Source organism: Bubalus kerabau, chromosome 3 (genome assembly GCF_029407905.1).
Source record: "Bubalus kerabau isolate K-KA32 ecotype Philippines breed swamp buffalo chromosome 3, PCC_UOA_SB_1v2, whole genome shotgun sequence".
NCBI classification, from domain to species: domain Eukaryota; kingdom Metazoa; phylum Chordata; class Mammalia; order Artiodactyla; family Bovidae; genus Bubalus; species Bubalus kerabau.
This window is the reverse complement of record NC_073626.1, coordinates 160387797-160415604: the sequence shown is the minus strand read 5'-3', so window position 1 is coordinate 160415604 and position 27808 is coordinate 160387797. Positions and strand designations below refer to the sequence as shown.

Genomic DNA, 27808 nt, shown 5'->3' with positions numbered 1-27808 from the left:
TAAGATAGAAAGATTTTCTTTATTAATGACCCCAACCGTATTTCTTTAGATACAGGAGTTTTGAACTCAAATACTTAAGAGAAAACAAGTTAAGATTGCATTATCCTGCAACTCATTACCAGTAACATATTGCAAAGCAAAACAGCTTGGAAAAGAAGGGGCAGGAAAGGGGAGTGAGGGAGGGAAAATAAAGAAAAGGAATTAAGTTGATCAAGTAGAATTCTTTTTTTTCTTTTAATTCTTGGGAACCATGAAGTCCTTGCAAGCTCAGCTCGTTTTTGCAGATTATTTTCCAAACGTGTACAAAAGGGAACCAAAACGGAGAATCCCTTAAGAACCTGAAGAGGTGCAACATTAAAAGCTACGATTATCCAGTAGCAAGTGTTCCAGCCTTCAGTTGCCAGCCGCTTCCTCTTCCTGTTCCCAAGAGTTAGCGGGATGAAAACGTCTTCCCCCTTCAAAAGCAGAGATTAAGTGTGAAGGTTCGTTTCTGCTCCCCTTCCCATCCACTCCATGCTCTGCACTAGAGATGGCGTCCATGTTTCTCAAGCAGAGGTATTCGGGAACTCCAGGCAAGGGTTAAGGCCCGGCTTTCACAGAAACAACCCATCAGCTCTTTCTTCCTATTGAATACTTCAGGGTACCAAGTAATAAGCCCATGAGGACAGTAAATATACCAAGTTAGACAGGAGAATCACCTGCCCACAATTTCTGGATGGCCTAGATCTACCTGCCTTTTAGACTGGTCTCAACCCTCTTCTGAGTAAAATAATTTGGGGTCCTCCTAACACAGCTTATACTTTTTCAGCCTAGCAGACAGCAGTTCCTTAAATCTTTCCCAATGGGGCCAGAGTGTCAGAAGAAGCAACCCTCCAAACTTTCCAAGTTTAAGCGTGTTTTGTGTTGTCATACGGTGACTACACTCAGTCACAAAACACTTGCCTCGCTTTAGGCTCCTGAGCTGGGGTGTCCTGTCCTACCCAGCATTCTAAAAAGGCCAACTTTGGGAATGGTTCCTAAAGATGGAGGGTACCTATCTGGCACAGAAGCCTGGATGGAAGCTAGAGCAGAGGACTATGGGAACTAAGATTTTTCCTCTCTGGAATGTCTTACCCTACCACAGATGAAGCTAAAATATTTTGTTATCCATTCCCCAGTAGAAAGCTCAATTCCGGCAGAGTTCTGTGGGGTGCTGATGGCTGGCTTCTGATCACAGAAGGGTTGCCACCCTGCTTCATGCTGGTCCAGGTTCTAAGAAGCCAGAGCAGAAGAGGGGTCCTGGCTTCTCCTGCTTAGCTTTGGGAACTCAATCTGGTTTTCAGGGTTGTTTACCTCCTGCTTCTCCTTTCTGGGACTCACCTCTGCCAAAGAGAGGTCACAGGATGGAAAAAGGCAAAGCTGCTCTCCCTAAGTTCCAGGAAGGAAGTTTATGGACGACTGGCTCATTTCAAGGACTCATCTTTTCTTAGTCCCCCATCAGGACAGGGAGTTGTTCCTGCCTTCCACTGCATCTGCTTTGCAGTAACCCCCCACTCCAGGCTGCTGAGCTGTGTGACGGAACCAGGGGAGAAGCCCTGTGGGGGAGACACTGGGTAGTGGCTGCCTGGTGGGTGCTTCTCCTCAACGGACAGGCAGTTACAGGGCTGAAGGCGACAGAAGTTCCTGACTATTTATGACACCCAGCCCCCCATTTGGTGGGCGACAGGCTGGTGGGTCAGGCTGCCTTCTGCTGTATTGGCTGCTGGCTCACCTCCTAGCCTCTACTGAACGGGGCCCTGAAAGTGGCACAAAATTGGCTGCCTCACATTCAGGGTCACCAAAATGGTATGAGTGAGAGAAGCAAGCAGGGAAAGGAAAGGGAGACTTGTCAACTCCATGATAGAAGTATGAGTCTGCAGGGCAGCAAAAGCACGTGCCCCCCACCTTTCCCGCCTCCCCACCTTTCGAGTTCTGCCCATTTTAGGCTGTGCCACAAAGCTGCATAGTAGAAGGAATGATGCTGCCACTGTGTTGCCAATGGCACCTGGGCACTTCTCTCTAAGCAGAGGATCCAGCTGTGGACTGAACACTCTGCTGGCTCTGGGCAGTGGGAAGAGCTATTCTAGAGAAAGGTCTTTGGTATCAATTTCCTAGTGAGACAGGCAGCCTCTCAAGTATAGAAGGCAGGGGTGACTTACACTGCTCTGTATAAGTGTCTGATGCTTCTGAGATTAAAAGCATTCTGCCCAGGCACCCAAGAGTCAGACCCTCTCTCATCTTGTTAAATGGCAGCAAAAACTAGCTTGGTAGAAGAGGCCAAGGGAAGGAGCCTGAAGGCCTAGGCACAACATACCTATAGAAGGTTATCCCAAGAGTGTGGGTGCTGGAAATGGCTGTGTGGGTTGTGGAAAGGCTTAGTTCACCTCAAGACGTTTAATTCAATGGGAACAAGTGATAGGAGACCAGCACCCATTACTCTACTTGGAGAACAGGATGGCCTAAACCTTACCAGAGGGGGTCCCAAGGTTTGGCATCTGACACAGAACCAAACCCCCAGGCCCTCGACCATGCTGCTCTACTGCAGACAGTGTCTTGCACCCTTTAGGGATCTCCTCATCATCTCTATCTCAGATAAAGTTGACCTCCTCTTTAGGCAAAATTCCTGCCAAGACTCGGACCAGGAAAAAGAATGCTTTGGAACAGTTCCAGGCCTATTTATGCAACTACATGTCCTCAAGCAGATTATTCCATTTCTACAAGAAAACATCAAGACAGTTAAGATAGGCCTCTCAACTCAGACCCAAAGAAAACATAGTTCATCTTGGTAAAAAGGTCTGTGTTTCTTTCTAGCAGCCACTCTCCTCGATCACAGAGATGTGGAAACAAAGAGGCCCATTCAGACGTGAAAACCTGTTTATCTCATCTTTAGTCTGCCAGGCAGCTATAGGCGCCCCACTGCCCGTCTCACCTGCAGCCACTGCCCAGACACCTGGGTCACCGACACCCATGACCTCCTTGGTAAGCTTAGGAGAGGAAGGCAGTCCTGCTGCAGGATGGTGCTACTCACGTGATTGTTTTCATTTCCTTTTTCTCGGCATCTGGGCGTGCACGGTTCAGCACCTTGAGGAAGTCGGATGTTTTTGCCCGCATACGTGTGTGAATATAGGCCTGGAGGCAAACACAATGGGTACTGAAGCAGAGTCATGTTCCAGAAAGACAGCTTTGCTCTAAGTAGTGGAAATTATCAGAAAGGTCTGGGAACATCCACCCTGGGGTTGACATAGGGCTGTGCAAGGAAGCATATATTCACCTCTCTGCTATGGAGTGAGAGAGATGGAGAAAGGCCATGATTCAAAGCCTCTAGAACCATCTCTGTAGAGTTCCTAGCAACAGCCCGGACCAGAGAGCACTTGATGCCATGAGCTCTGGTGGAGAGAATGGCCCGGAACACCGGTGCTGTGGCTGCTCTCACTCACCTTCGAGCACTTGATGTGGTAGTGCAGGTAGTCCCGGAACGTGTGGATCAGGTTGATGGTGTTGTCTCGAGCGCTGGCGTTGGTGTGGCGAGGGAACAGCACTGGGTGGGGGCACAGACAGGGTGTCAAGGTCTAATTACACCAATGCCAAAGGGTGGAAAGACCAGCAGCCTACCGGCAGCTCCCATCTCGCCCTGCTTTGGGACCGCCACTTGTTTCATTAGGGTTTTCTGCCAGGGAGTGCAAATGGAGGAGACCATGGCCAAAAACCAGGGCTCCCTCGGCAAAGGGCTTGGTCCTGGCATTCATTCTGGGTCTGGATTCTCCGGCTGTGCACTGCGAAATCTACTAGCTCCTGATTCTCAGAAGTCTCTCTAGAAAATGACACACCTGGCTACCTGGGTGGACTCTGGAGCAATGGGGATTAGAGAACAAAGCCTGCCTGTTGTAGGCCCTTGGTGCTGAAGCAGAGTAAGCGTTCAGAGAAACTAGATCCAGACAGGATCATGTAGTCTGTGGTGAACACCAAACAGGAAGGGAAAGAACCTGAGCACTCCTGAGGAGGAATGGCAGGATGAGTTGCTTTGGCTGGGGGCTGAGAAAAGCCCCTGCCACTGCCTGGCCCCATGAAGTCCTGAGCAGTCAGTCACTCAGCTTCACACCTGGGCAGACCTGCACGCCTCTCCCTCTGGCTCCTGGGAATCCCCTCTATCTTCTGCATCTACACTTCTCAGTGATCTCAGCATCTGCAAAGTCCTTGAGTATCAGGTTTTGTTGAAACGAACTGAAATGCCTCCTAAGAAAGGGTGGGACCACTGTGTGTCAACTTGCCCTCAAGAGAAAAGAGCGCCAGGCCAGGAGATAACTATACTGCAGAGGTCCTGAGATGCTAATGACTGTAAGTTCACCATCAGTTTATGTACCACAAAGAGAGACATTGCTAATTAAACTGTAACAGGCTGTCCCAACCTCAGAGAGAGTAATGTGCACCCCCACCCCACCAAAAAAACATGTAGACTAGACTTAAGGAAACCTGGTTCATCAACCCGCTTATCTCCAATAAACTGATGCATCTTCAGCACTCTGGTGACTTAAAGAACTTCAGAAAAGGGGACATTTTAGTGCTGTCAGGGTCAGTGTGTGCATGAGCTGCGATTCTAAATTGTCAGCTGTTATCAATGAACCAGCTCACTAGGCTGAAGCAAACTGTGAGAGGGGTGGATATGAATCTTTCCAGAGGGAAAGTGGGTAAGTGAATCTCGGGTAGAGCTCTGGTCTAATGAGCAAAAAAACCCAACAGGCGCCAAAGGACAGAGAACCCCAACCAGCTGCTTAGCAGTGCTTATGTGGCCCTAACCCCTCCTACTTCACACCAGGCTACCCCTTTTTTTTTTCCTGAGGATTTAGATAAAACAGGGAAAAAAAGGAAAATGATTACTGTATAAAAATAAAAATAGCACATGACTTGTATTAGTGCCCCATGACATGCCTCCTACAGTCATGGCACCGGCAACAGGAACACTCTGGCACACCTGCTTTTGCCACTCAGCCCCATTTCAACTGCAGTATGAACCCACCAAGGTGTGCAAATGCGGCAACCCTGCCCAGCTCACCGAAGGTAATGTAGCCGATGTTGTCACCCACGGCGGCATCGGTATCTTTCAGCTCTAGGGGAGGTTCCCTGTGGCTGAAGAGGACCTGTGGGGCTGTGTGGCTGGCTCTGCGTCCTTCTTTGAACTCCTGCCAGGATGAAGCAAAAAGCAACCAGAAGAGAATCTGGTGTGAGATGAACAGCAAGAACAGCAACCTATGCTCTGGGGTTTGCCCTGTGGATGTGACCTCTGAGCTCTCTGACTGGCAGAGGCTAAAAATAAATGACACCTAATGTGAAATACTGGTCTTCCCTGGTAGCTCAGCTGGTAAAGAATCCACCTGCAATGCAGGTGGATTCGATTCCAGGCTCGGGAAGATCCCCTGGAAAAGGGATAGGCTACCCACTCCAGTACTCTTGGGCTTCCCTGGTGGCTCAGATGGTAAAGAATCCACCTGCAATGCAGGAGACCTGGGTTCAGTCCCTGGGTTGGGAAGATTCCCCTGGAGGAGGGCATGGCAACCCACTCCAGTATTCTTGCCTGGAGAATCCCCATGGACAGAGGAGCCCGGTGGGCTACCGTCCATGGGGTCGAAGAGGGTCAGACATGACTGAGCGACTCAGCACAGCACAACGTGAAATATTACCAGTGTTGGCTGCCATCAGTGCACTTCAGATTCAAAGAGGAGAGATCACGAAGTACTTAACAAGTCCGATCTTCAAAGGCAAAGAAAAGCACTGTTAATCCTCTTTTGTTTTGGAAAAATATGCATGATAAAATTACTTCTGAGGCTAAACAGATAACAAATTGCAAAGCACTCAGAGAACCAGATTACGTTCAGGATAAGGATGACAGTTTATTAGTTTCTTTTGATTTAATATGAAAGGAGGTTGTATTTTTCAGGAAATTTGATTAAGATATCAAGTGGAGCTCAAGTAAGAGCTCACCCTTGACAAAATGTATCCACCCCCAGCAAACCACAGAAAAATGCCTAAGGATGTGAAAACAAAGCCATTCTTCCCTGTCCTAACCCCCACGTCTCAAGCTTTCCCAATCCATACATTCCTGTATAAACAGGTAAGTGATACAAGGCATCCCCGTTTCAACTCAGATCTTAATAACAGGACTGGACTTTCCAGCAACGCCAGTAAAACCTAGGGTTTAAACTCTCTGAAGGACAGAAGGATGGAATCAAAAGTTTTCCAAGGTCCCTGAGTTTTCTGAGTACTGAGAGCAAGTTATACAGCCCTTTAGTCTACAACGTTCTTTCTACTGCTGTCCAGATATAACGCTCTCTCCAACAGCCTGGGCACAGCTAGTTGCTCTCCTGTGGGGGTTCCCACAGCTTTTCTGCAAACCTCTACTGTGATATTTCACTATTCATGAATGCATCTGGCTTCCCTACCAGGTTTTAAGCTCCTCAAGTCAAGGATTCTTTTATTCATCTCTGTATCTAGTCCTCTGCCCTTAAAAGAGACTGTCTAGCACAAGAATGAGAAAGAAAGTACCACTTCCCTAGCTGACAGTGTCAGCACACTGTATGAGAAGGAGCAGGGACTGCATTTCACCCGCAGCAGGAGGATACACACTGATGGGCAAGCCCTCAGCAGCAGATGTGTGAAGGAAGAATACTACCTGAGGAGGTCTAATGCCCAGTCGGGGAGCTCGTCTGTTTCAGCCCCTGCCTTCTGAACTCCTTGTGTAGCTTCCAAAGGTTGGTGGGAAATAACATCACTGGGTTAGGTGAGCTCCCCTCTGAACTTTGATCCCCAAAGGAAAAATATCTGAAGAGGGAGGGAAGGATTCAAGATAATTCAAAACGAAAATCCTTAAAGCAAAGCTGCTGAAATTGCCCTCCTCTAGAAAATACCTTTCATTCTGCAACTGGGCTGGGACCTTCTCTAATTTCTATCAGTTTCCCTCTTTTAGCCCCCGGCGGGGAGAACAGATAAAAACTGCCTGCCAGCACTTTCTTGTGTTTCATAAGTTTCTTGAACGCTCCAGTTCACTGGTACATGTGGCTGGCGTTCACAACCAGATGGAGTATCTGTAAACCCGTGGTGACTTGGCAGCATTTCTCAGTTTTGTACATGGAGAGTGATACATTTCAGAGTTGGTTAACAATATACTGACTCCGGGCTGTAATTTAGGCAATCTCCTGCCTTTGTTTCTCCTTGGTTTTTCTCTCTTACACAACACTTAAAAGCCAGTAAACCCACCAACCCAGCAGCTTTTTGCCTTAGAGTCTTTGTTACATATGTATCAGCAATACTGCCTCTTTTTTCTTCCTTTTTTTCTCTTTGGGGCATCACAATATCATTTCTTTCTTCCATCAAAGCACAACTGGCCACAGAAGCTCAGAATAAACCCAAATATATACAGAAATTAAGTATATGATAAAGGCAGTGTCTCAGCCAGCAGTGTAGCTGCCACTGGGAAGGCAGTAGTCACTTAGGAAAAAGATGGCTCCGCCTTTCATATCAGGCACCAAGAGAAACTACACGTAAGTAGTAAGATTTACACATAAAATATCAAAGTATAAAAACACCAGGAAAATAATGCAGGTAGATTTCTTTACAACCTTTCAGTAGGGAAGGTGTTTCTAACTATGACTCAAAATCTAGAAGCCATAGAGGTTGATCAATTTCACTACATGAAAATAAAGTTCTACATGAGGGAAAACCAAACAACAAAAACAACCCAAGAAGTCTAATGACTAACTGGGAAAAAAAAATCTGCAATTCTTATCAGAGAAAAAGGGCCAGTCTCCCAAGTACATGAAGAAACCAAGAAGATCAATAACCCAATAGAAAAATGGGTAGGGGCCATCAAGAGACATCTCACAAGAAAAGACAAAATAGCCTTCAGCGTTAAAAAAAAAAAAGTTTGACCTTGTTCATAAGAGAAGGCAGACACCATTTTTAACTTGTCAGACTGGCAGAAATCCAAAAGTTCAACACCACTTTGGGAAAATAGACACTCATGCACTGGAGGTGGGAGGGAAATGGCATAACCTCTGTGGAGAAGGGGTTGGCAATGCTACTAAAATTATTCACTTCGCCTCAGGGTCCTCAGTTCAGGAAAATATCCCACAGGTATAATCCCACATGTATACAGGCAGCAAGGATCTTCAAAATGACATCTTCACTACTGCCTACAAGGAAAACTGCTTTTGTCTTGTCCCTGAACATATAGTAGCCAGTGGCTTCCACTTAATTTCTCTTACCTACTGAACTAACTTGAAGATCTAGTAATATAAACAATTTTAGTTCACCAATCTCCGAAAGGGTAACTATTGCTTTTCACGTAATGAGTGTTGAAACGATAACATCTACCAGGTTTTCTCTGATGCTCACAGCTCATATGCCTTCAAAGCTGAGCACTAGCATATCCATAAGAGTGGGGAATGGCCCCTCCCTGTCTTTTTCCAAATGACAGCAATAAGCATCCCTCCAAGTTAGCCTGCCAAATGACAACGGAGGGATGGCATTCTGACTAGGCTGGAGGTGCATGTCGGCACAGGAAACGAGGACCCACAGCAGGCAGACAAGTGACCACGACCAGCCTCCCCAGGTCACAGCATTCTAGGCTAGGCATCCACCGTCCTCCTTTTTCCCAGAAATTTAAAGTAACTAGGCCTAGGACAGTGCTTGATTTATTTTGGAGGGGAAAACCAGCAAAATAAGTCCATTTTACTAAGGTCATTTCAAGTTAAATTACTACTGCCTCTGAGTCTGGAGAGGCAGGAAGGGCAGATGGCTTCCTGGGCATTGCCTTTTCACATGGGGCCAGGCCTGTCACTCACTGGAGACACTGCCGGTACAAAAATGCAAATGTTCTTTTCCCTTTTAGACAAGTGTCCCATCACATGGACTCTGAGGGAGAGCGTTTAAGTTCACATGCAAAAAAGAATACTCAAAATTCTTCTAAGGAACAAATCTCCAGTACACTCTCCAAGACAAGATCTGTTTAAAGTATAAAAATAAGTTAAGATGTTGTCTGGAATAAAATGGAAGAAGACTGGTAAAAAAAACCAGCCAAATCTAAATATATACTTCATAGGTTTTAAAATTAGGTTGTCAGTCTGGATTTAGCCCAATTTCTGAGCTACTGCATTTAATTCCCCTGTCAATTCTGCATAAAAACACATGAAATGCCTGTCTGAGGTTTACATTTAGGACGTAAGACATACATATGTCTTAGGTATGTGCACAACCATACACTTTTGAAAGCTTAGTACTCTCAAATGTTGTGTCAATATTCCAATTTTTCTGCATGGGGACTAAAAAATTAGTTTCTGATTAAATTAGCTTAACACAAAAAGCCACTACAGATGGTCAAATGGAGAATATCCCTTTTGAAGATTTCCCTAGCCACTCAGAATGCCTACACATAAAGTATTCTCACTATATTAAGCACAATTATTTTTCAACTCAACCTGGCAAAAGAGGTTCTGTCCTGGAATTCTTAAACTTCATTACCCTGCCAAAGAACAGAATGAACAAAGTTGTTTTTTTTTAATTTAACTTCTGTACTAGACTTTGAATGCTGAGCTGTCTCATAAGAAACCAGTCAGGATACCACTTCACCAGTGAGAGCTCATGTCCTAAAGCCAGCAACTGGTTAGCAGACAGCATGACAAAGCCACAGTGGTTTTATTGTGTCAGACTTGAGTCCAACCACACCAGAAATCCAATTACAAAATGTTCTGCTAACCCCCACTACTCTTCTAGTGGATGAGTTGCTTCTGAGGGCGCTCCGTGGGCACCTCAGCCAAACGCAGGCCCATTCTCTTCACTGCCAGTTTGACAACTCTACACTATTAATGCATTACCTACCACCTAAGAATTTTCTCTAGACTCCATTCTGAAAAGACTTTAGGACTAATAAGCCAAGCCAACAGACCTTGCTAGAAGCTTTAAGAAAACTTAAGCGGGCAGGAAACAGGACCAAGCTTTAAATCAAAGACCCCATGGCAGGAAGCATGCTTCATATTCAGTCATTTTGTTACTATATCCTCTGTCCATGGGGATTCTCCAGTCAAGAATACTAGAGTGGGCTGCCACTCCAGGGGCTCCTCTTTCAGGGGATCTTCCCAACTCAGGGATTGAACCCAGGTCTCCCACACTGCAGGTAGATTCGTTACTGTCTGAACCAACTCTAGTTCAGTCCTGCAAAAGGGCTAAAACCACTAAGGAAAAAAAAAATCAGTGAGTTTGATGGGGGACTGTTTAACTAAATCAAGTTTCAACATCAATAGGGCTGCCAGTTCTTATCTTTTTTAAAAAATATTGACTTATTATTTAGCTGTGCTGGGTCTTAGTTGTGGCACGTGGGATCTAGCTCCCTGACCAGGGATCGAACCTGGGCCCCCCTGCATTGGGAGTGAGTAATCTTAGCCACTGGACCACAAGGGAAGTCTCTTTGATGCCAAGGTGTAAGTCACTAGGCCATGGTCCCCCTACTCTCTGCCCCAAGATGTCTGCTCCATACCTGCATGAACACCTTTCCAATGACCACATCGTCGTCATCCTTAAACACTGTGCTGAAGACTACTGTGACTCTGTCTTTTTTTGACTCAACATACCTGAGGGGAACAAAACTCACGAGTAAGTACAGAATCAGAACAGGGTTTTGTCAAGAACTTGATCTACAAGTGAAGCAGGAGGGTAAAGCCATCATAAACCTTTTAATTCATAATACAAGGTGTGCTAGTGAGACTGAATAATTATGGCCACGAAGTCAGGACAATAAATGCAAACTTTACATGAGGCAAGAGATGAAAAGCACCCAAATGGAGTCCAGAGTTAGTTGATTCTCAGAACCCCACTTTAAAAAATATTTCTTAGAACCTATAGTCACGCTCTGCCTCCTGATTACTTAGCTAAATTACAGAAGGGGACTCAAAATGTTAGTGTCTTAAAGAAGTGCTGGATTCTCTTTTTATCTTTTGCCAACTTTCTATAGACAAGGAGAAGTGGCCTTCTCCTTCGCCACACCATCTATATCCTGGGTTAAAGAATTTTATGAGAAAGACACTTTGGGGGGCTTCACACAATATAGTCTAAGGTCTGACTTAGCTGAATATCTTTTGGTAAGCACATGTGACAGCCACAACCAAGTTTTAGGACCAAATTCTCTCTATACTCACATGGTCTCATCATCCCTATAATGGATAACTGCCCTGTTCTCTCCTTCCTTGCCCTCTTCTTGGAACTGGAAGTATTTCTCAAAGACAGAGGCAAAACAGTTTCGTTTCAACATGCCAGCCTGGTGCACGATGGAATCCTTGGATGCAGGCAAATTTTCAAGGTCGTACAGCAAAGAGACATTGTATCCTGGAGGGGGCAAAAAAAACACCCAGTAGGTATATTTTAAAAAAAAAAAAAAAAGCTTTTTGGGTTCAAAAGGCATTTGATTTTGTCTCAGTGTCCATACTTTTAACCTAAGGAGAATGCAATCCACTCCCATCTTCCTCAAAGGGCAAATGAAGTGAAATAAAACCGTTAATTCTTGTAAAATTACTGTAAATATATATATAGCTAATTAACAGATACCATGCAAAAATCTAAATCTGTATCAAAGATGACTGATTACAAATAAGGAATGGGAGGAAGTCATAATCCTGGAACTTTTAGAAATTTAATGTTCCAGACACAATTGTGAAAGCGGGCTGAATATGCTAACAACCTATTAATGAGTTTCATATTTTTCTCTGACGGTTTATCATGCCAAGTGCCAACATGGTGAGCAGCTTGGTTGCTTTTTGATGAAAAAATATACCTGTCAGCATGCCACTGTAAGCCCTGAGAATGGAAATATGGCAAAAACCTAAAAGGGAAAAAAAATCTGAATACACCTCAAAAAATTTATTTGTGTACACTGTAAAATTTTCCAAGTGTTTTAAAACATTTTACTTCATTTAATCACCATATGAGTTGTATGAAATAGGCCAGATACAGTTATTCTCACTTTAGAGGGAAAAAAAGGTTCAAAGAAGCCAAGTGTCTAGGATGCTTTATTATGTAATTCAATGACTTACACCTGCCCAAAAGCCTGTAAATGATTTTGCAAAAATATCTGTCCATCACTGAGGATCATTTCATATTCTAAACAGATGATGGGAATAATTTTACCAGAACTGTATAGACTTCACATTTCTGAGTTTCTTAGACCTTTATACTTTGTTACCATTTAGTATTTTTCCAAGAGCATTCCTGAGGTCTGTGTTTTGTTGGATCTATCCTCACTGAGAGCATCAACTGGCTATCTAAATCTCTGTTCTAGACAGGGTTTAGCACATTCTTGGCACTCCAATATTAAATAATATCAATCAGCCTTCCATTTTGGGTACCTGAAAACCAGATAAACAAATGGACCACAAGATTAGATTAAAAAAAAAAGAAGAAAATATTTAAAGCTGGGGTTTGTTAGTTTTAAGAAGCCAAATAAAACAAACTAAATAAAACTATAACTGAAGCCAGACTTAAGTATGGCTTCCAATATATGAAGAGAACATGATGTGAATGAAGAAAAGTAAAATCTAGTATGGCCAGCCGAGTTTTCCAAACTTGTCTAGATAAACCCATAGAGAAAAATCCAGGTCACACTCTGCTTGTTCTGATAGATTTTAGGATCTGAGTGGTGACAAGCACAGCCAAGGGTTCCTTTATGCTTTTTCTGCTCTAGTTAGTTTTCTTTCTGAAATTCCCCGATTCTTCTTAGAGCCTACACTATTATTTATCTTTTGGCTTTTATTTCTGAGATATGTTTGTACCATCAATTTGGGGAATAATAAATTTCAGTATTCTTTATGGAGTACAAAGTTCTCATAGACAAACACTCCAAGTAACAAGTTACATTCCGAAGGCACTTTTCTTTATTAGATACTTTGTTTTTCAGAACAGCAGATACAAGTCAAGGGAAGGTATTCTAATGAGCAAGTGAGGTGCCTTTTTTTTTAAGTAACCACTGTTAAAAAGAGACAGATACACTTTCCTTTTTAGAAAGATTTAAGTCAAGGTACCAGTCATAGGATCTGAGTAATAAATATTACATTCAAGCAATCTTACAACTTGGTCCTCACTATGGGATCTGGCTGTAGATGCCTCAGAATTCGAAACTACTACTTAATCGTAGGGATAAAAATACTGTTCAGTTTTTTTCCTCTTTAAGCTTCCTTTAAAGCTGTATAATATAGCTCTTCTAATCAAGGAGGCACAGATCACTGATTAGAAGAATGGATTACAGGGGCTGAAATTTCTATTTGAAAATGTGAAAATAGCTGTGAATATTCCTTTTCCTTCTCCAAATGTGCAGTGTACAAAGGTGTTACTGGGGGCTGGGAGGGAGAATCAATATTGGCTTAATCTTCTCAAAAGGCATGTTAATCACTACGGGCAAACAAAGGTGGCCCTCTGGCTGAAACATTAACAAAGAGTCATTAGATCTTACCCAATAAATGTTAAAAACAGCATACATCAACTCTCTGTGTGACTACACCAATAACGTGTATTCATTACTGGACAACGCAAAGCCCCTTAAAAGCTATGTTTATGGAGACAGCTGAAGTGGGACCTGAACTCATGCAGAAATATTCATAAATAAGTAACATTTAAACAAAATCCGTTGGCTAAAAAAGGCATAGCACAAACAGGACGAATCTCTTTCCAAGTCATTCCATAGCCATTCACATTACTACATACCCGATTCTGGATTTACCAAGTAACTTCCGTACACCCTCTTTAATAACTAGAAAATAGAAAAACAAGTATGTTATACAAATACATATCAACAAGTGTGTTAATTCAAAGACCATGAGAATTTCATTATTTTCAAAGCACTGTGCATGCCAAGTTCTTCCTAAGCCAGCATTCTTCCTAACTTTCAAAAGGCGAATGGGAAATAGGATACAGGGAGGGAAGAAGATTTATCTGAGTTATCAAGCAAATTACTCACAGAACTTCGATTAACTCCAAAAGGTTAGCACTTGGTCACCCCCTTTATATGGTCTGTTCTCCTCCAGATCTTATATTGCACATAATTACCCTTTTTTTCCTCCAAGAGCGTAAAAGAATGCCGAACTAAAGTGAGAATTGATCATGTTAGTTATCAACCAAATATAGGCCAAACCACTAACTCAGGTGAATGAAACAGTAAAACCAGAACTGTCAGGAACTGATTCTGGTTAGCCTGCTTATCTTGAATGCTTTAAAAAGCAATGGATAATTCAATCTTAGCCAGTTATTTATACTGTGGGGGTCCACAGAAGGGTGTACTCTCTAAATGTTTTTTTCTCAAAACCAATCCTTACAGCTGGCTATTTTCCAGCTTTTTTGGAGTAAATGATAAAACAAGAGTCCCTTTTACACCTTCTTATTTTTTCTCTGCCGGTGTGATTGCTCTTCCTGGTAGGAACTGCTCTGAGGCTGACATGGTTTAAGAATCAATCTTTTTATTTGGGAAGGAACAGTTCTGACTTAAATGTTATTGACACATTAAGCAGGAGAAAGGCAGTTATTTGGAGAGAGAAAAATTAAAGTCACTAGAATTCAATAACCTCTTGGTATTTAATAGTCTTTATTATGTTTTAGAGGCAAGACACAGACAGGTCTTATTATTTGTCTCATTAAAATCTTGAAAAAAAAAAAAATAAAATAAAATCTTGAACTCAGGGAGGGAAGGAGTCAGCATTATTCCACAAGAAGGCAGAATTGAGGCCCATATATCAATACTAACCCCACTCGTGTAACAGGCTGTGGGCTTTTGTCTCTATGCCTCCAATTTTTAACGGTGTCACCACAAATATACTAGTAACGACCCTTTTGTATTTTCTGGGATACCAAAAAAAGAGGTACTCAAATCTAAGATAAGTTACCAAGTTAAAAGTGAACAAGAGCACAAACTTGCTTTAATTATAAGAGTGGTGTGTGTGTTTTAAAGAATCTCACTAGCCAGAGAAAAGCACTAAGAAAACAGACAGTACTAGAGTGGAGGCCCATGTAAGCAGGGCCATGTCTGGTCCATTCCTGTCGTCTCAGAGCCCATCTCCAGCATTTGGGGACTCAGATAACAGATCTGAGCAAACGTCAATGCTTTTCTTCTAATCTTATTTTCAGTGTTCTCTCCAGGTTTTTAAAACACATACGATATACAAACCAGGAGCAAACCATTTATTTCATGTCCCATTTTAAAGAATTATCATATAGTACATTCTTTCTCTTCATTCTTAAATATTTTTTAGTACTCCACATATTTATTTAACCGTTATCCTACAGCTGGAAGAAAGTCTCAACGTGTAAAACCTGGATAGCAGGGTGGACTTCACAGCATGAATCAGTGATCACACTTGTTTATGTAACGGCAAAAGGTAAGGAATGCCACACGTAGTTCCTATTTGGTGACCACACACCCACTGTGAGGTATCTCTTACAGAAGAGGAGCTGAAGGGAGAGGTTCAAGGTCATAGAATCTACTGGTGGCACAGAGAATTGACTTCAGGTGTCCCATATACCACTTCTCCTAAATCATTTCAGGGAAAAAAAAAGTAGCACCCATGTCCCATTAGTAATTTTAACCATCTGCAATTCTGTACTATGTGTACTTGGAGGAAGGGAAAATCAGATGTGGGAGAAACCACAGCTCCTAGTTTAGGTTCCAAGTTATTCAGTTTAAGCCCAAGATACTAAGTTAATATTCTGAGATCTAAGCGGTTCTTAGAACCAAAATTATACCAAGTTCAACTCCTCTGCTCCCTCCTCTTGGCGAAACCAGCCAACGCTTCCTAGTTCACGTCACTTGCACTTTTAACTGTGATTCACTTTGTGCCCCCTCTTCCAACCTGACACCAGGAAATCAGACCTTCCCACCTGGCAGCTGAGGCTTTCTGCTTTGAAAAAAGGCCTGTGACAAAGTAACAAGCTTCCTGTGGTTATCACACGCTGGTCACTGTTTAACCAACCCAGGGAGCCATTTACCCTGCACTCTGCTGCAACACAGCCAATGTTACCTATTCCACCCACTTGAGTGGGCTGGTTCTCTGACCCTTGTGATAGCTACAAGAATAGCAATGTATTCTGGAGTTTCACTGTAAGGAAAGCAGACTGGAACAGAGATTTAAGAAATCTAGCTTAACACTTTCTCTCCCTCCCAAGGAGTGTTCTTACTGCACCGTCTTTAAAGAGAGGGGAAGGTCTAGGGGGAATGATTGCACAGGTTTTCAGTTATCTGTTCAAATGTTCAACATTTCAAAGAAATGTTCTTTGTAGGTAGTTGTCTTCTACTTCATTAAAGCAGGGCCACCTTAACTGCCATTTATTTCCTCTTGATCTTCATCTGGTAAAGAGTTAGCCGGTCTCACTTACATTAGTAATCTTTCAAATGCGTTCAAAGACTTAAGTCTTTCTCCTGAGGCTCTTTCTTTTCAGGTAAAATAACCCTGAATGCAAATTCTCTAAACCATTCTTCTTCTCTTGAACTTGAGGCAAAATCAGAGGTTTTAGCTGTTCCTTTGAACTTCCAGGGCAAACCAACTGCATATGAAGAAGTAAGGGAAGTGACTGTGTATGGCTCTTAATATATGGCTTGGTTAACATTAATTTTAGTTTTTAGTATCAAGATTTTGATCATATGCTTTTGTTAAACAGCTCTTTCATCACATAAATTTTAAATAAGTTAAAAGCTACTACTCTCAGTGGCATGGAAACATATACACTACTATATATAAAATAGATAGCCAATGGGAATTTGCTGTATGACTCAGGGAACACAAAATGGGGCTCTGCAACAACGCAGAAGGGTGGGAAGGGGTAGGGGGTGGGAGGGAGGTTCAAGAGGGGACATATGTATACCTACGGCTGATTCATGCTCAGGTATGGCAGAAACCAACACAATACTGTAATTATCATTCAATTAAAAATACATAAACTTAAAAAAGTAACAAACTACCATTACTCTCAATCAGAAAGAAAATAGAAATGGCTGTATCTTCATTCACCACATTAAGGAGAACCTACTCTGTTCAAACTAGAAGATACTTGAAAACTGATTCAGGAACTGAGTCATACTTCCTGCTTTGAGACCCAACCACAACGTGCACACACTGGTGTAATAACATTTTCTTTCTTCCATAAATGGCTCTCCCCAGAGCAAATACAGTTCAACAGGAACCAAACCTATTGAAAGAAGTCAGTGAATAAAACATGGCCACCAAGAGTTTCTGAACACATGGACACCCTTTCTTATTTCCCCTAAGGCAGTCGTAAGGAACAAGAGATACAGAGGCCAGTTCTAAAGAGCATTAAATTAAAAAGTGTAAAGGGCAGATTTGTTCCTAAATTTCTAGAATGAGAAATTAAGCCTGTAAACTTGAAAGAGACCAGAGGTTATATACCTGCTTCACAATGTAACAGAAATAGAACTGAATCCATCTCAGTCTTGCCATAGCTATTTTTGTATTGGTCAAGGAGAAGTATTCTTTGCTACATTTTTTAAGAACTAAATCTGTTTTTGTTTTCAATGGTTAGAGAACATCTTTATTTCTTCAGTGTAAAAAGCAGTCAAACAGAGAACCAAAACCCTTTCTGAGAAACACCCTTCTTTATGACTAATGGGAATGAAGTCAAGAGCCCCTGGTTAGGTGAGCAAGCCATCCAGAGTGGCCAGTGCCAACGTGAATGACTCAGTGCCGTAGATCTTCCAGGAGTGGCAAATTGCCAGGAAAAGGTGAGGAGGAAACAAGACTCCCAAGGAAAAGTGATGTGGAACTTACCTCATCAGCACCATGTGCCTGAAGCTCCTTGTAGAATTTCAAAGAAATACTGACCATCACTTTTGTTTTATCTCCATTAGGATTTGAAATATGATAGAGGACTCCATCAAAATCTGCCAGGAGAGGCAAATAATCTTGCTTAACTTGGGAATAGGGAGTAACATCTCAAAGTGCCTGCCTACCTGTTGCAGGGCACAAGGAAGTTTCCCTTACAAGTAGGCATGTAAGTAAAATGACGTTCATTTAAAATCCACGTGGAAAATCAGTAGAAACACTGAGATGAGAATTATTGAGTACTCATCTCTTTTCTCTAAAATTACAAAGCTATTTTTACTTTAATCATCACTTTGTGCTAAAAGAATTAAACAAACAAACCTTTATTGCGATGTATTTGAAACATGTATAAAAACATAATATACAACGAACCCCTATTCTCATCATGGCTTCAACAATTAATCAACATATAGCCAACCTTGTTTTCACATAGACACAGCCCTTCCCAATGATTTATTCTGAAGCAAATCCTACACATCACGTCACTTCACCTATAAATATTTCAGAATACATCTCTAAAAAAAACATAACCCCAATTCCACTGTCATGCCTAAATTAAAAAAAAAAAAATTAAATATCCAGTCAAGCACTGAAATATTACCTCAAGAATTTTAAAAAATTATTGTTGTCTTATTTGAATTAGGATTCACCCAAGGCTCACACGGTGTGTTTGGCTAGCTCTTAAGTTCTTGAAACCTGGGGCTGAGTGTCATTACTTTAGGGAGCTCTGGCATTGCTAGTAAGCAGGAGGGGAAGGGGATGGTGCCTGGCCTCCAAGTCAGAGCTCTTCAGAGCTGCAAAAAGAAGAGCTACAAAAAGTTTTCCAAGATCACCTGGTCAAGCATTCCCATTTTATTAATAAATAGCGTGACCAACGCCTCAAAGTTCACAGAGCAAGTGAGTAGTGTCAGTACCTAATTCTTTCTAGGGAAAAGAAAGCAGTAACCTCTCTCTCTGACTTGTTGAACAAATCTCGATTATTTTTGTAATTCCCTACTCCTCTAAGTGCTAGGCAAACTAAGATGATGGCTAAAGATAAAAACACAATATTTCCAAATTTAAAAAACCTTAGTTTGTACCACAAAATTAAACCCAAACTTCTAAGATATCAGCAGGCAACTTTATATAGCTCACTAAATCCATGAATAATGATCTAAAATAAAAGCCAGGAAAAAAAAATCTGACAATCGAGACAGGAGCCCAAACGTCAAAGCTTATTTTAGGAACAACTTTCTTTTCTATTTTTTATATTGTGCCTTCTCTTAATAGGTGAGATAAAGGATACTTACCTGCAAATGTTACTTCTACAGCTTCTGGTTTGTTTCTGCAAAATGAAATAAAAGTCCTTTAGTTAGCTAACTATATTGCTGGGACTTCACTGGTGGTCCAGTGGTTAAGACTCCATGCTTCTAATGCAGGGGGCACAGGTTCACACCTTGGTCAGGGAACTAAGATCCTGAGTGCTGTGCAACACGGCCAAGAAAAGGGTAATGACATTGCTGCCTGCCTTCAGGGAGACTTGCAAAAGGCTCCTGAGCTTTATTTAAGATCAGACAACCTTGATCCAGGTACACAATTCATTTTTTCATGCACCTGAGTCTCTACTTACTAATGGTGGAATACTGAAAAAAAGGAAGGACAGATAAAAGCTTGTTTTGCAGCTCAAATCTCTGCTATGGTTGGTGCTCACCTTCAATTCTTAACTCCTTTAAGACCATGATAGACACGTTTGTATATATGACCCACAAAATGCCCTCTTTTGGTTGCACTCTCAGCAGGAAAACTGCTAAACAGAGAGCAGAACAGTTTAAATTTACGTAAAGTGAAAGGATGAGTTCAGGCCACAGAATGAAGCAGTCCTATTCCATTTCAAAGACAATCTGTAAGTCTTCCTACACTGTGTTTCCCTCTCCCTTACATCACCTAAGTACTCACCATTCTCCTTTGTGAAGCCCTCTTTGGTTCTACTCTAGTTGGTGTTTTTTTTTTTTTTTGGCGGGAGGGGGGGGGGGGGTGTTGTTTTTAAATTTCAGTGTTGCACTTTCTTACAAAGTGTAGCACAAAGTAACAGAGCAAAATCACTGAGAACAGTCAAGACACCTGTTTTCCAACTTCAGCCTTTTCTTCAAGACCATGTTTTCAGACAAATTAATGCCTGCATTCCTTCATTTTCTCACCTACTCATCTTTAAAATGGGAGAACACAAATGATCCTACCTACCTTACACAACTGCTAAAGATAAAACAAGAGAACAGACATGGAAGAACTTTTCCTGGGAGGCACTGACGGTCTATGCCTTTCAATGTGATTCCCAGCTGAGCCTGGTACATGGACTTCTGTTTGATAAATGCTGCTGAGTTATTAACCCAGAAAGCATGACATATATCCAGTTAAAAACAATAATGGTCAATTAACCTCCAGTGAAAAGCTACTTCAAATGCTTTCCTCACTTCTCCTCAAAACCCAATGGTAGGAAACCAATGAAGACTCCATAGTTTTATTAGCTAACACCCTATAACTCAAATGATTCCACTTTGTTTTATGGGCCAGCAGACACGATATACACACTTTCACATTTATTCCTGCCTAACTTGCTCAAGACCTCACCATCAAATGTGTATCTCTTTTACTATCTCTGCTCCCTCATCTGCAGAAGGAACCAAGATTGAGCTGCCCTCCAGAGTTGCTGGGAAGTAACGGAATAAATAACATGGTTTATGACTGTTAAAACACTGCTGCAAAGCTAAACCATACCTCTCAAGGAAACTGGCTTCTATTAAACATATGTTAGCCCCATTGTAAAATCAACCTATACAAATCACATACTGAGTTCCACCCTGCTTCTTCAAAGCCATCCATATATGACTTAGGAAAAGTACTTTGGGTGTCTGAGAATTAAAGCATCAAGTGGGTTTATGGACAAGCAGTGAGTTCAGGATATGATGAAAAGAACTAGATAAAAATTTAATGGACAAGCAGTGAGTTCAGGATATGATGGAAAGAACTGGATAAAAATTAAAAGTTGTTTCTGATTTTTCATTTGTAACTGTAGCCTGGTGACTAATGCGAGGAATGACCAACCACCATTTCTCACTTCTAGAAAAAACAACAGCAAAGGAAGAAGTAGAAACATTAATCTATGGCTCATTTGAAAGAAACATTAAGAGGCTGCACAACGGGAGGAAGCACTGAAACGCACTTTCCTGAGGAAGGCTGGCTGTGCCAAAGAGGCAGGGTGGAGGCTTATAAAAGCCCATGTTGTATCACTTAGGAGGAGGCTGGGTTTTTTTTAACCTTTAGGCTTTAAGTCAGCCACAGAAGGACTGAGTTCCTCACTTTCTCACTTCATCAACTGACCAAAAAAAGATCAACTGTAGATAAAAAACCTTAGGGTTCCAACATTTTGACTCTGAAATTTTGCACTGCTCTAGGTCATAAAGTTCCCTGAGCACTGATCCCCACTGGGAGAAGTCGCTAAGATCTATACTAAGTGGTTTGCTGCCTGACTTGGGAATATTTGTCAAATCATTGTCATTAATATTTTAGTTTGCTATTTATGGCTGCACAGAGGTCGCAGAGAAGACAGGCAGGCTGTTGAGGAGAGCACTGGGCTGAAGGAGTCCTCCTGAGAAGTCACTTGGGGGTTAGGCTTCTGTCTAACTCTGTCCCCAACAAGGGGACTGCGCTGAGTGGGAAATATACCATGACAGGGCCATGGCTCAAGTCCAAGACCAAGTGTTTTGTGGTTTAAAAATCACAGAGCTATTGGGGAATAAAGGGCTTCCCTGGTGGCTCAGCTAGTAAAGCGTCTGCCTGCAATGCAGGAGACCACAGGTAGCAAAGGAGACTGGTGTTTGATTCCTGTGTCTGGAAGATCCCCTGAAGTAGGAAATGACAACTCACTCCAGTATTCTTGCCTGGAAAATCCCATGGACAGAAGAGCCTGTATGTTACAGTCCGTGGAGTTGCAAGAGTCAGACATGACTTAGCGACTAAACCACAAGCAACCACAGACAGGAATAAGATTGGTCTGGGAGCAAGTGTACTCTTAACTGGCCAAAAGAATGTTAGTCACTCAGTCGAGTCTGACTCTTTGGGACCCCATGGACTGTAGCCCATCAGACTCCTCTGTCTGTTGAACTCTCCAGGCAAGAATACCGGAGTAGGTTGCCATGCCCTTCTCCAGGGGATCTTCCCAACCCAGGCATCGAACCTGGGTCTCCTGGATTGGAGGCAGATTCTTTACCATCTGAGCTACCACAGAAGCCCCTAGGCCAAAAGGGCAGGGCAAATAGTTGTTTCAGGCAGTGAGAGCAAGTTTAATCACAGAAAAAGCATGTCTTTCAGAGCTGACTCTTTACCTCATGCTCTGCCGCTTACTGTAGCCACAGCAATGATACTCATCGGCAAGCCAAAGGTTCCTTTTCTAGAAAATGGAGATTAAAAGCCTCTACCACACAAAGCTGCTGTGAGGACTAACTGAGAAGCTACATGCATGGCAGTTTCCCAACAAAGGTCTTATGACTCAGCTACAGATACGCTGAGATAACGATCCCACAGCCCTTAGGGCAGCCCAGTGGCAGATCTCCAGGCTAGACCATTCACCCAGATGTGACATACCATAACAAGGTCAGGAATCACCAGGGAAGGGTGCCTACACAATGCTGAATCCATCTACTCCCTCAGCAACTCCCAAGAGCCCCAGTTTTGTCCATTGTAAATCAGAGCTGCTATCTGTAACCCAGGCACATTCTGAAATGGAAGGAAACCATGTCAAACAATCGGGAATTGGTCAGCAAAACAAGGAGAAACAGAACCATATTAGTGTCAGACTGCTGCAATGTCTGGAATCCTACAGTAAGCCAGGTGGCTAAGTCCTCAGGGTTACTGACAGGACAGCACAAGACACTAAAACATACTCAATTCATTCATATGGGTTTCAAGAGCCATTCTTAAATTCTTTTAGAAAAAATTTCTTCCTCTCCTTTTTCTAAGGAAGTTTGTAAAATGTCACTAAAGAACTCCTGGCAACTGTTATCCAATCCTCTTTGCTCATTAAGGATTTTGGAGTTTTTACTCCTGAACACATCCAGTTCCTTGTTGTGCATTTATATCCCCTTCTAGTTACTGTTTCTATGAGCTGAATTAGAGGAATTATTGAATTCTGCTCATGATCTCATCATAAAGGTTTTGATTAATCTCCTTTAAGTCCTCTCTAAGGCTCCCATCATCCTTTTTGAGCAAAGCCTACAAAAATGGATCATATTAGGTAAGAGGTGGTCCTACTCTCTTAAGGCATGTCTCCAAACAACAGGGTCTAAAAGCTGATTCACACAATGTCAGAAGAAGGATAAACTCCTAAAAAAACTAAGAACCATTCTATTTGGCTTCATCAAAAGTGTACTAAGCTGACTATACACACAGTAAGAATTCTGGGGAAACAAAGATGATAGAACCATAGACCCTGCCACTAAGAGTCGCAGGTTTGGTACACACAAAAGGAACACAGTGCTGGGCCCTCATGCCCAGAGTAGTTCCAAGGCAGCCAGAGTGGGCAGCAGTGTGTGACTACAGTGACCGGTAAAAAGACCAACCAGATCATCTCAGCAAGTCAGCCACTACATCCAGTTTCTTCTAAATGCTTAAACAATGTCCTAATTCCAAATCACTTCTCAGCAGTCTGTCTCCCTGAGGACATATGCAGCATATTTGGGAATGAGAAGGTATCAGCAAGATTTAATTTATTCCTCGCTCAAATTTCTCCTCCCACAGTCCTCGCCCACCCCAACTGGCACGGCTTGCCTACTGAGCTTCACTCCCCCTCACAGAAGCACAGCTCCCCACAATATGTACAGCTGTGGCAAGGAGCCAGCACGCACTTAAAATCAACAGCAATTCGCATCTGACAGCATTTCCTCAATTTTGCACTCCAGACTAGAGTGAAGTTGACAAGCCTAGCTTTGGAGGCTATAAAGGTTCTTGGTGTGTATACAGTAACAAAAGAATTAAATTAATTTGCCAGAGTACTTTTTTAATTGGGAGCCTAAGTAAGAATTCCTAAATGATTGGGGGGGGGGGGGGGAGGAAAGTGTTGACAAGACCTGCACATGAGGTCATCTGCAGTGTTGTGCACAGCTTCTTAATCAGTGACAGTCTCTCAGTTTGGAGGCTGTTGAGAAAACAATTTACCAATAATTATCATTTTGTGGGGATACAGGAATCATTTCAATAAGCCACCTTCCCAGGAGTGTGGTGGGAAAAAAAAGAAGTAATTTGCCTGAAATGGCTCTCAGGCTATGTCAAAACTGCCTCCAAGTTAAAAGGTTTTCATGACCAAGTATATTCTTAAGCGATTTATGACAGAACTGCTTTACCTGAAGGAAATTTAGACTTTTCCAAGGATGTCACAGGCAAGAAGATCCAGCAAGATAATCTGAGAGGCATCATTTTTTTTTCTTTCTTGTTTCACATTGTACAACCCCCTTCAGTGCTCACAGCCCACAAGTAAGGAGGCTGGGCAATGGTTCGAGGCTGCAATTTACTCTGGCATGGGTACACTATGAGAGGCCCACAGAGGAGGACCTGCCATAAATCCATTACCATGCTCTGAGAGGCATCACTTAAAATAAGATCAACTTCAAAAGGAAAATTACTGTGTTCTGAAATATATACCGCAAAACTATTTTTAAGACTACCTCATGCTCACGTTTTCAGTAGCTGCAACAGGGCTGTCCAAGGGGACTTTCTGCAATAATGGAAATGTCCTACATCTGGCCGCCCACATTTGGCTGCTTCTAACCACGTGTGGCAACTGAGTCCCATAACTGTGGCTAGTATGACTGGGGAGCTTTATTATTTTAATTCACTTTTTTATTTCAACCTGACTAGCCACATGTAGTTACTGGCTATCACTGGGCATTGTGAAGCTGGAGGTTTCACTCTGGGGAAGGCTGCACAGAACCTCATTTCCCCAACTGGGAAAAGAAGGGCGGAGCTGACCTCTCCCAGCCAGGTTCCCACAATGGCCAAGCCTTTCCAATCTCGAAGGTTTCTCCTTAGAGCTACTGCCTTTCTTTAATCTTTCTCTGATCTCCACCCCAAAATGTGTCCCCCCTTAGGTCCTCTGTAATGCTGCCATACCCTTAGAAAGGCCCTCCTTTCCTGTTCCTGTTTGGGGCTGAGCACTGAGAGAACCCTGTAAATGTTCATGATTATCACACTAGTTATCATTCTCTAAAAGTTCTGGCTAGGCATGCACCTTGATAAATAGTTAACTACTTGATAAATACTTAAATGTTTTACTGCTGCCTCACCTTACTAGTATGCCTAGAAACTTCTAGGCTTCTTCTAGGTGTTACATTTGCAATCTCAGGAAAACCCTACCTGTTAGGTTGAATATCATGGTCTCTTTTCAAGGTGATTTTCAGCAGAGTATGTTCTGAGTCAACTAACTTAAAGTCACATCTCAACTGGAAGACAGGCCAGAAAAAAAACAAAATTTGCTGCCATGCCCTAAGATTCAACATCGTTACAACATATACTTTGTAAAAAAAAAAAAAAAAAAAAGTGGAGAAGTTCTAAATTATGCCTTCCAGACTTGTGTGACTACTTACTCCCAGCTGAAATAGTTAGGAGCTCTTTTTAAGAGTAATGTTCTAAAAGGAAAAGAGCTGAAACTATGAATAATGGGCTACATTTCAGAGTCACAAGTTATTAATAAACAAGCAGATGTGAACGTACTCCTACACTACAAGGCAGGCTTCCACTTGAAATGCACAGGATTTATCTTGTAGATCAGCTTATAACCACCCAGGTCTCATTTTTCACTAGTCTAAACTTGAGAATTCACTTGAGATAAGCTGTGAAAATGCAGAAGTTCATTTAACTTCCTCCTATGTGCTACACGGCTCAAAAAAGTACACAGCAATCACCCAAAATAAGCCACTAAGCTGATTCGCTTGAACATTTAAAATGCAAAGGAACTGGTATGTGAGGCGGAAGACAAGAAGTAAGCCTAAAATACAAAAAACTGCAGCCCCTGGCAGGAAACAGTCACTACTGCTCACTGTGTTACTTCAAGGAAAGCTGTGCTTTGTACTACAGATAAAACCCGTGGCCTTATAAAAGAGATAGGAGACAATATATTCAGTTTAAGAGGCAGGTAGTAAGTATTTTTTTTTTAATGCCTCCAAGCCACAAGTTCATTATGTCCACTTAGAAATTCCCTCTACCAATCCTCTCCCATCGGTGGCTTTCCAAGCACTTACTTTATTATTAGTTCCCAGTTCACCAGAAACGGTTTGCACTATTTCCTCAACTGTGTAACCAAGATGTGAAGTTCCCATCCTCACACATGGGGAAATGAGGCAAAGGGACTAGCCACAAGCCATCAAAAATTAGAAGTTAAAACCGATTCTTTGGTTCATGTATTAAATATTATATTAGAAAAGCAAAGCAGCTTTGGGGGAGGAGGTCGTCTTCTATTGATTCTTGTGTCTGACACCGAAGGCTGCCTTAGAAACATGTCCTAAAGCCCACTTTTAAAAAGGCCAATGGTTAACAAACAGGTCTTATCTGAGAACTTTATTATAGACTCTGGAGGCTTTTACGTGCGTATCTGGGCCGGAATGACTACAGAAGAAATCACAGACCCAGGGTACGGTACAAAGATTTAAAAGATAATCAGATAGAGGACAGTGAGTGGGGAAAAAAGAATCAGGACCTCAGAAGAGCCGTAAGAAAGGAGTGTGGATATGGGGGGGGGACTATTAACTTGGCTCGAGAAATGTAACAAAATGATCAGTCTCTCTAACAGTAGGGTTCAGGGAAGTAAAACTAAAGAGATCAACGGGTTTTCCGGCAGCAAGGCAGGACCTGCCTTCAGTCTTCTGCTCCTTTAGACGAGAAGATGGGGTGGGGAGCGAGAAGATGGGTGGTGAATCTGGGCCTGGCACCTTCTTTCCTCCTCCAGTGCTGGGAATTCCTGAAAACTCCTTCCAACCGAATCCCAAATAGGCTTTCTTTGGGTTCTGAACAACGACGGGGAATACAGAGGGAAGTGGTCCCCAGCTCGCTCCAGAGGGCAATGGGATCCTCCAGCGGAGAGTTCCGGCTCCCCTCACATCCCACAGGTCTCCTGACCTTTGGCACGCGCACTCCTGTCCACTCACTGCTTCCGCATCCCTCCTCTGAGCCTCTCCCCACGCATCTCTGCCCCTCACCCCACCGCGCCCAATCACCTCCCGCGTCTAACCCCGCCGGGGCAGTCCCCACACCCGCCCAGGTCTCCCACCTCCCTCCTCTGGGTCTGGAGGACTGAACGATCATTAGGGGTCAACTCTGCCTCCCCCGCCACCCACCGGCCCCAGGCGCGCGCTCACCCGGCGGCCGCGTTCTCGAACTTGAGCGCGAGCGTCTCCTCGATGATGCGGTTGTTCACCTCCAGCAGGATCATGGCGGCGGCTGCCCCGGACAGGGGAAGGAGAAACAAGGGCGGGTGACGGTGGGTAAGGGAGGAAAGGACAGAGGGAGCGGCCCTGCTGCCCTTGAGGAGGGGGGCTGGGTGGGGTAGGAGGTTAGGGGAGAAGGGGAAAGGGACCGGGGTGGGAGAAGGGGAAAACCTGCGCGCTGCCTGCGCACGCACTGACTGTGGAGATACCCCCCACCCGACCGACCTGGCCCCTGAAGCCTGAACCCGCCTGCCGAGCCGCCGCCGCCGCCGCCGCTGCCGCCTCACCGACAAGCTCGGTCCCCGCCCAGCCCCCGGCTCTAGCCGGCCACTTCCGCTCTCACACCCACTTCCGCTCGCCGCCCGGACGCGCGGCCCCGCGGCGCCATTTCCGCTCCGACCCCTCGTGCACGCGCACGCAATCGCGCCGGGCAGGGGGCGGGGTGGAGATGTAGTGGGAGGAGGTGGTGGTGGTGGTGGTGGTGGTGCC

General features: G+C 43.2%; 1 protein-coding gene and 1 non-coding gene across 2 annotated transcripts; both read right to left on the bottom strand.

The window, feature by feature from the left end:
- ARPC2 (actin related protein 2/3 complex subunit 2) lies at positions 1 to 27683 on the bottom strand. Its single transcript, XM_055573435.1, has 11 exons — positions 27545 to 27683; positions 27251 to 27332; positions 19160 to 19194; positions 17817 to 17929; positions 13753 to 13798; positions 11199 to 11385; positions 10541 to 10634; positions 5069 to 5195; positions 3456 to 3556; positions 3047 to 3147; positions 1 to 455 (listed from the first exon to the last, which is right to left on the bottom strand). The coding sequence occupies exons 2-11, from the start codon at positions 27322 to 27324 to the stop codon at positions 431 to 433; spliced, it is 903 nt and encodes a 300-aa protein (XP_055429410.1). The 5' UTR covers positions 27325 to 27332; positions 27545 to 27683; the 3' UTR covers positions 1 to 430.
- LOC129648106 (small nucleolar RNA SNORA42/SNORA80 family) lies at positions 24339 to 24475 on the bottom strand. Its single transcript, XR_008712690.1, has one exon. It is a non-coding gene; the product is annotated as a small nucleolar RNA SNORA42/SNORA80 family (small nucleolar RNA).
- Positions 27684 to 27808: the final 125 nt, after the last annotated feature.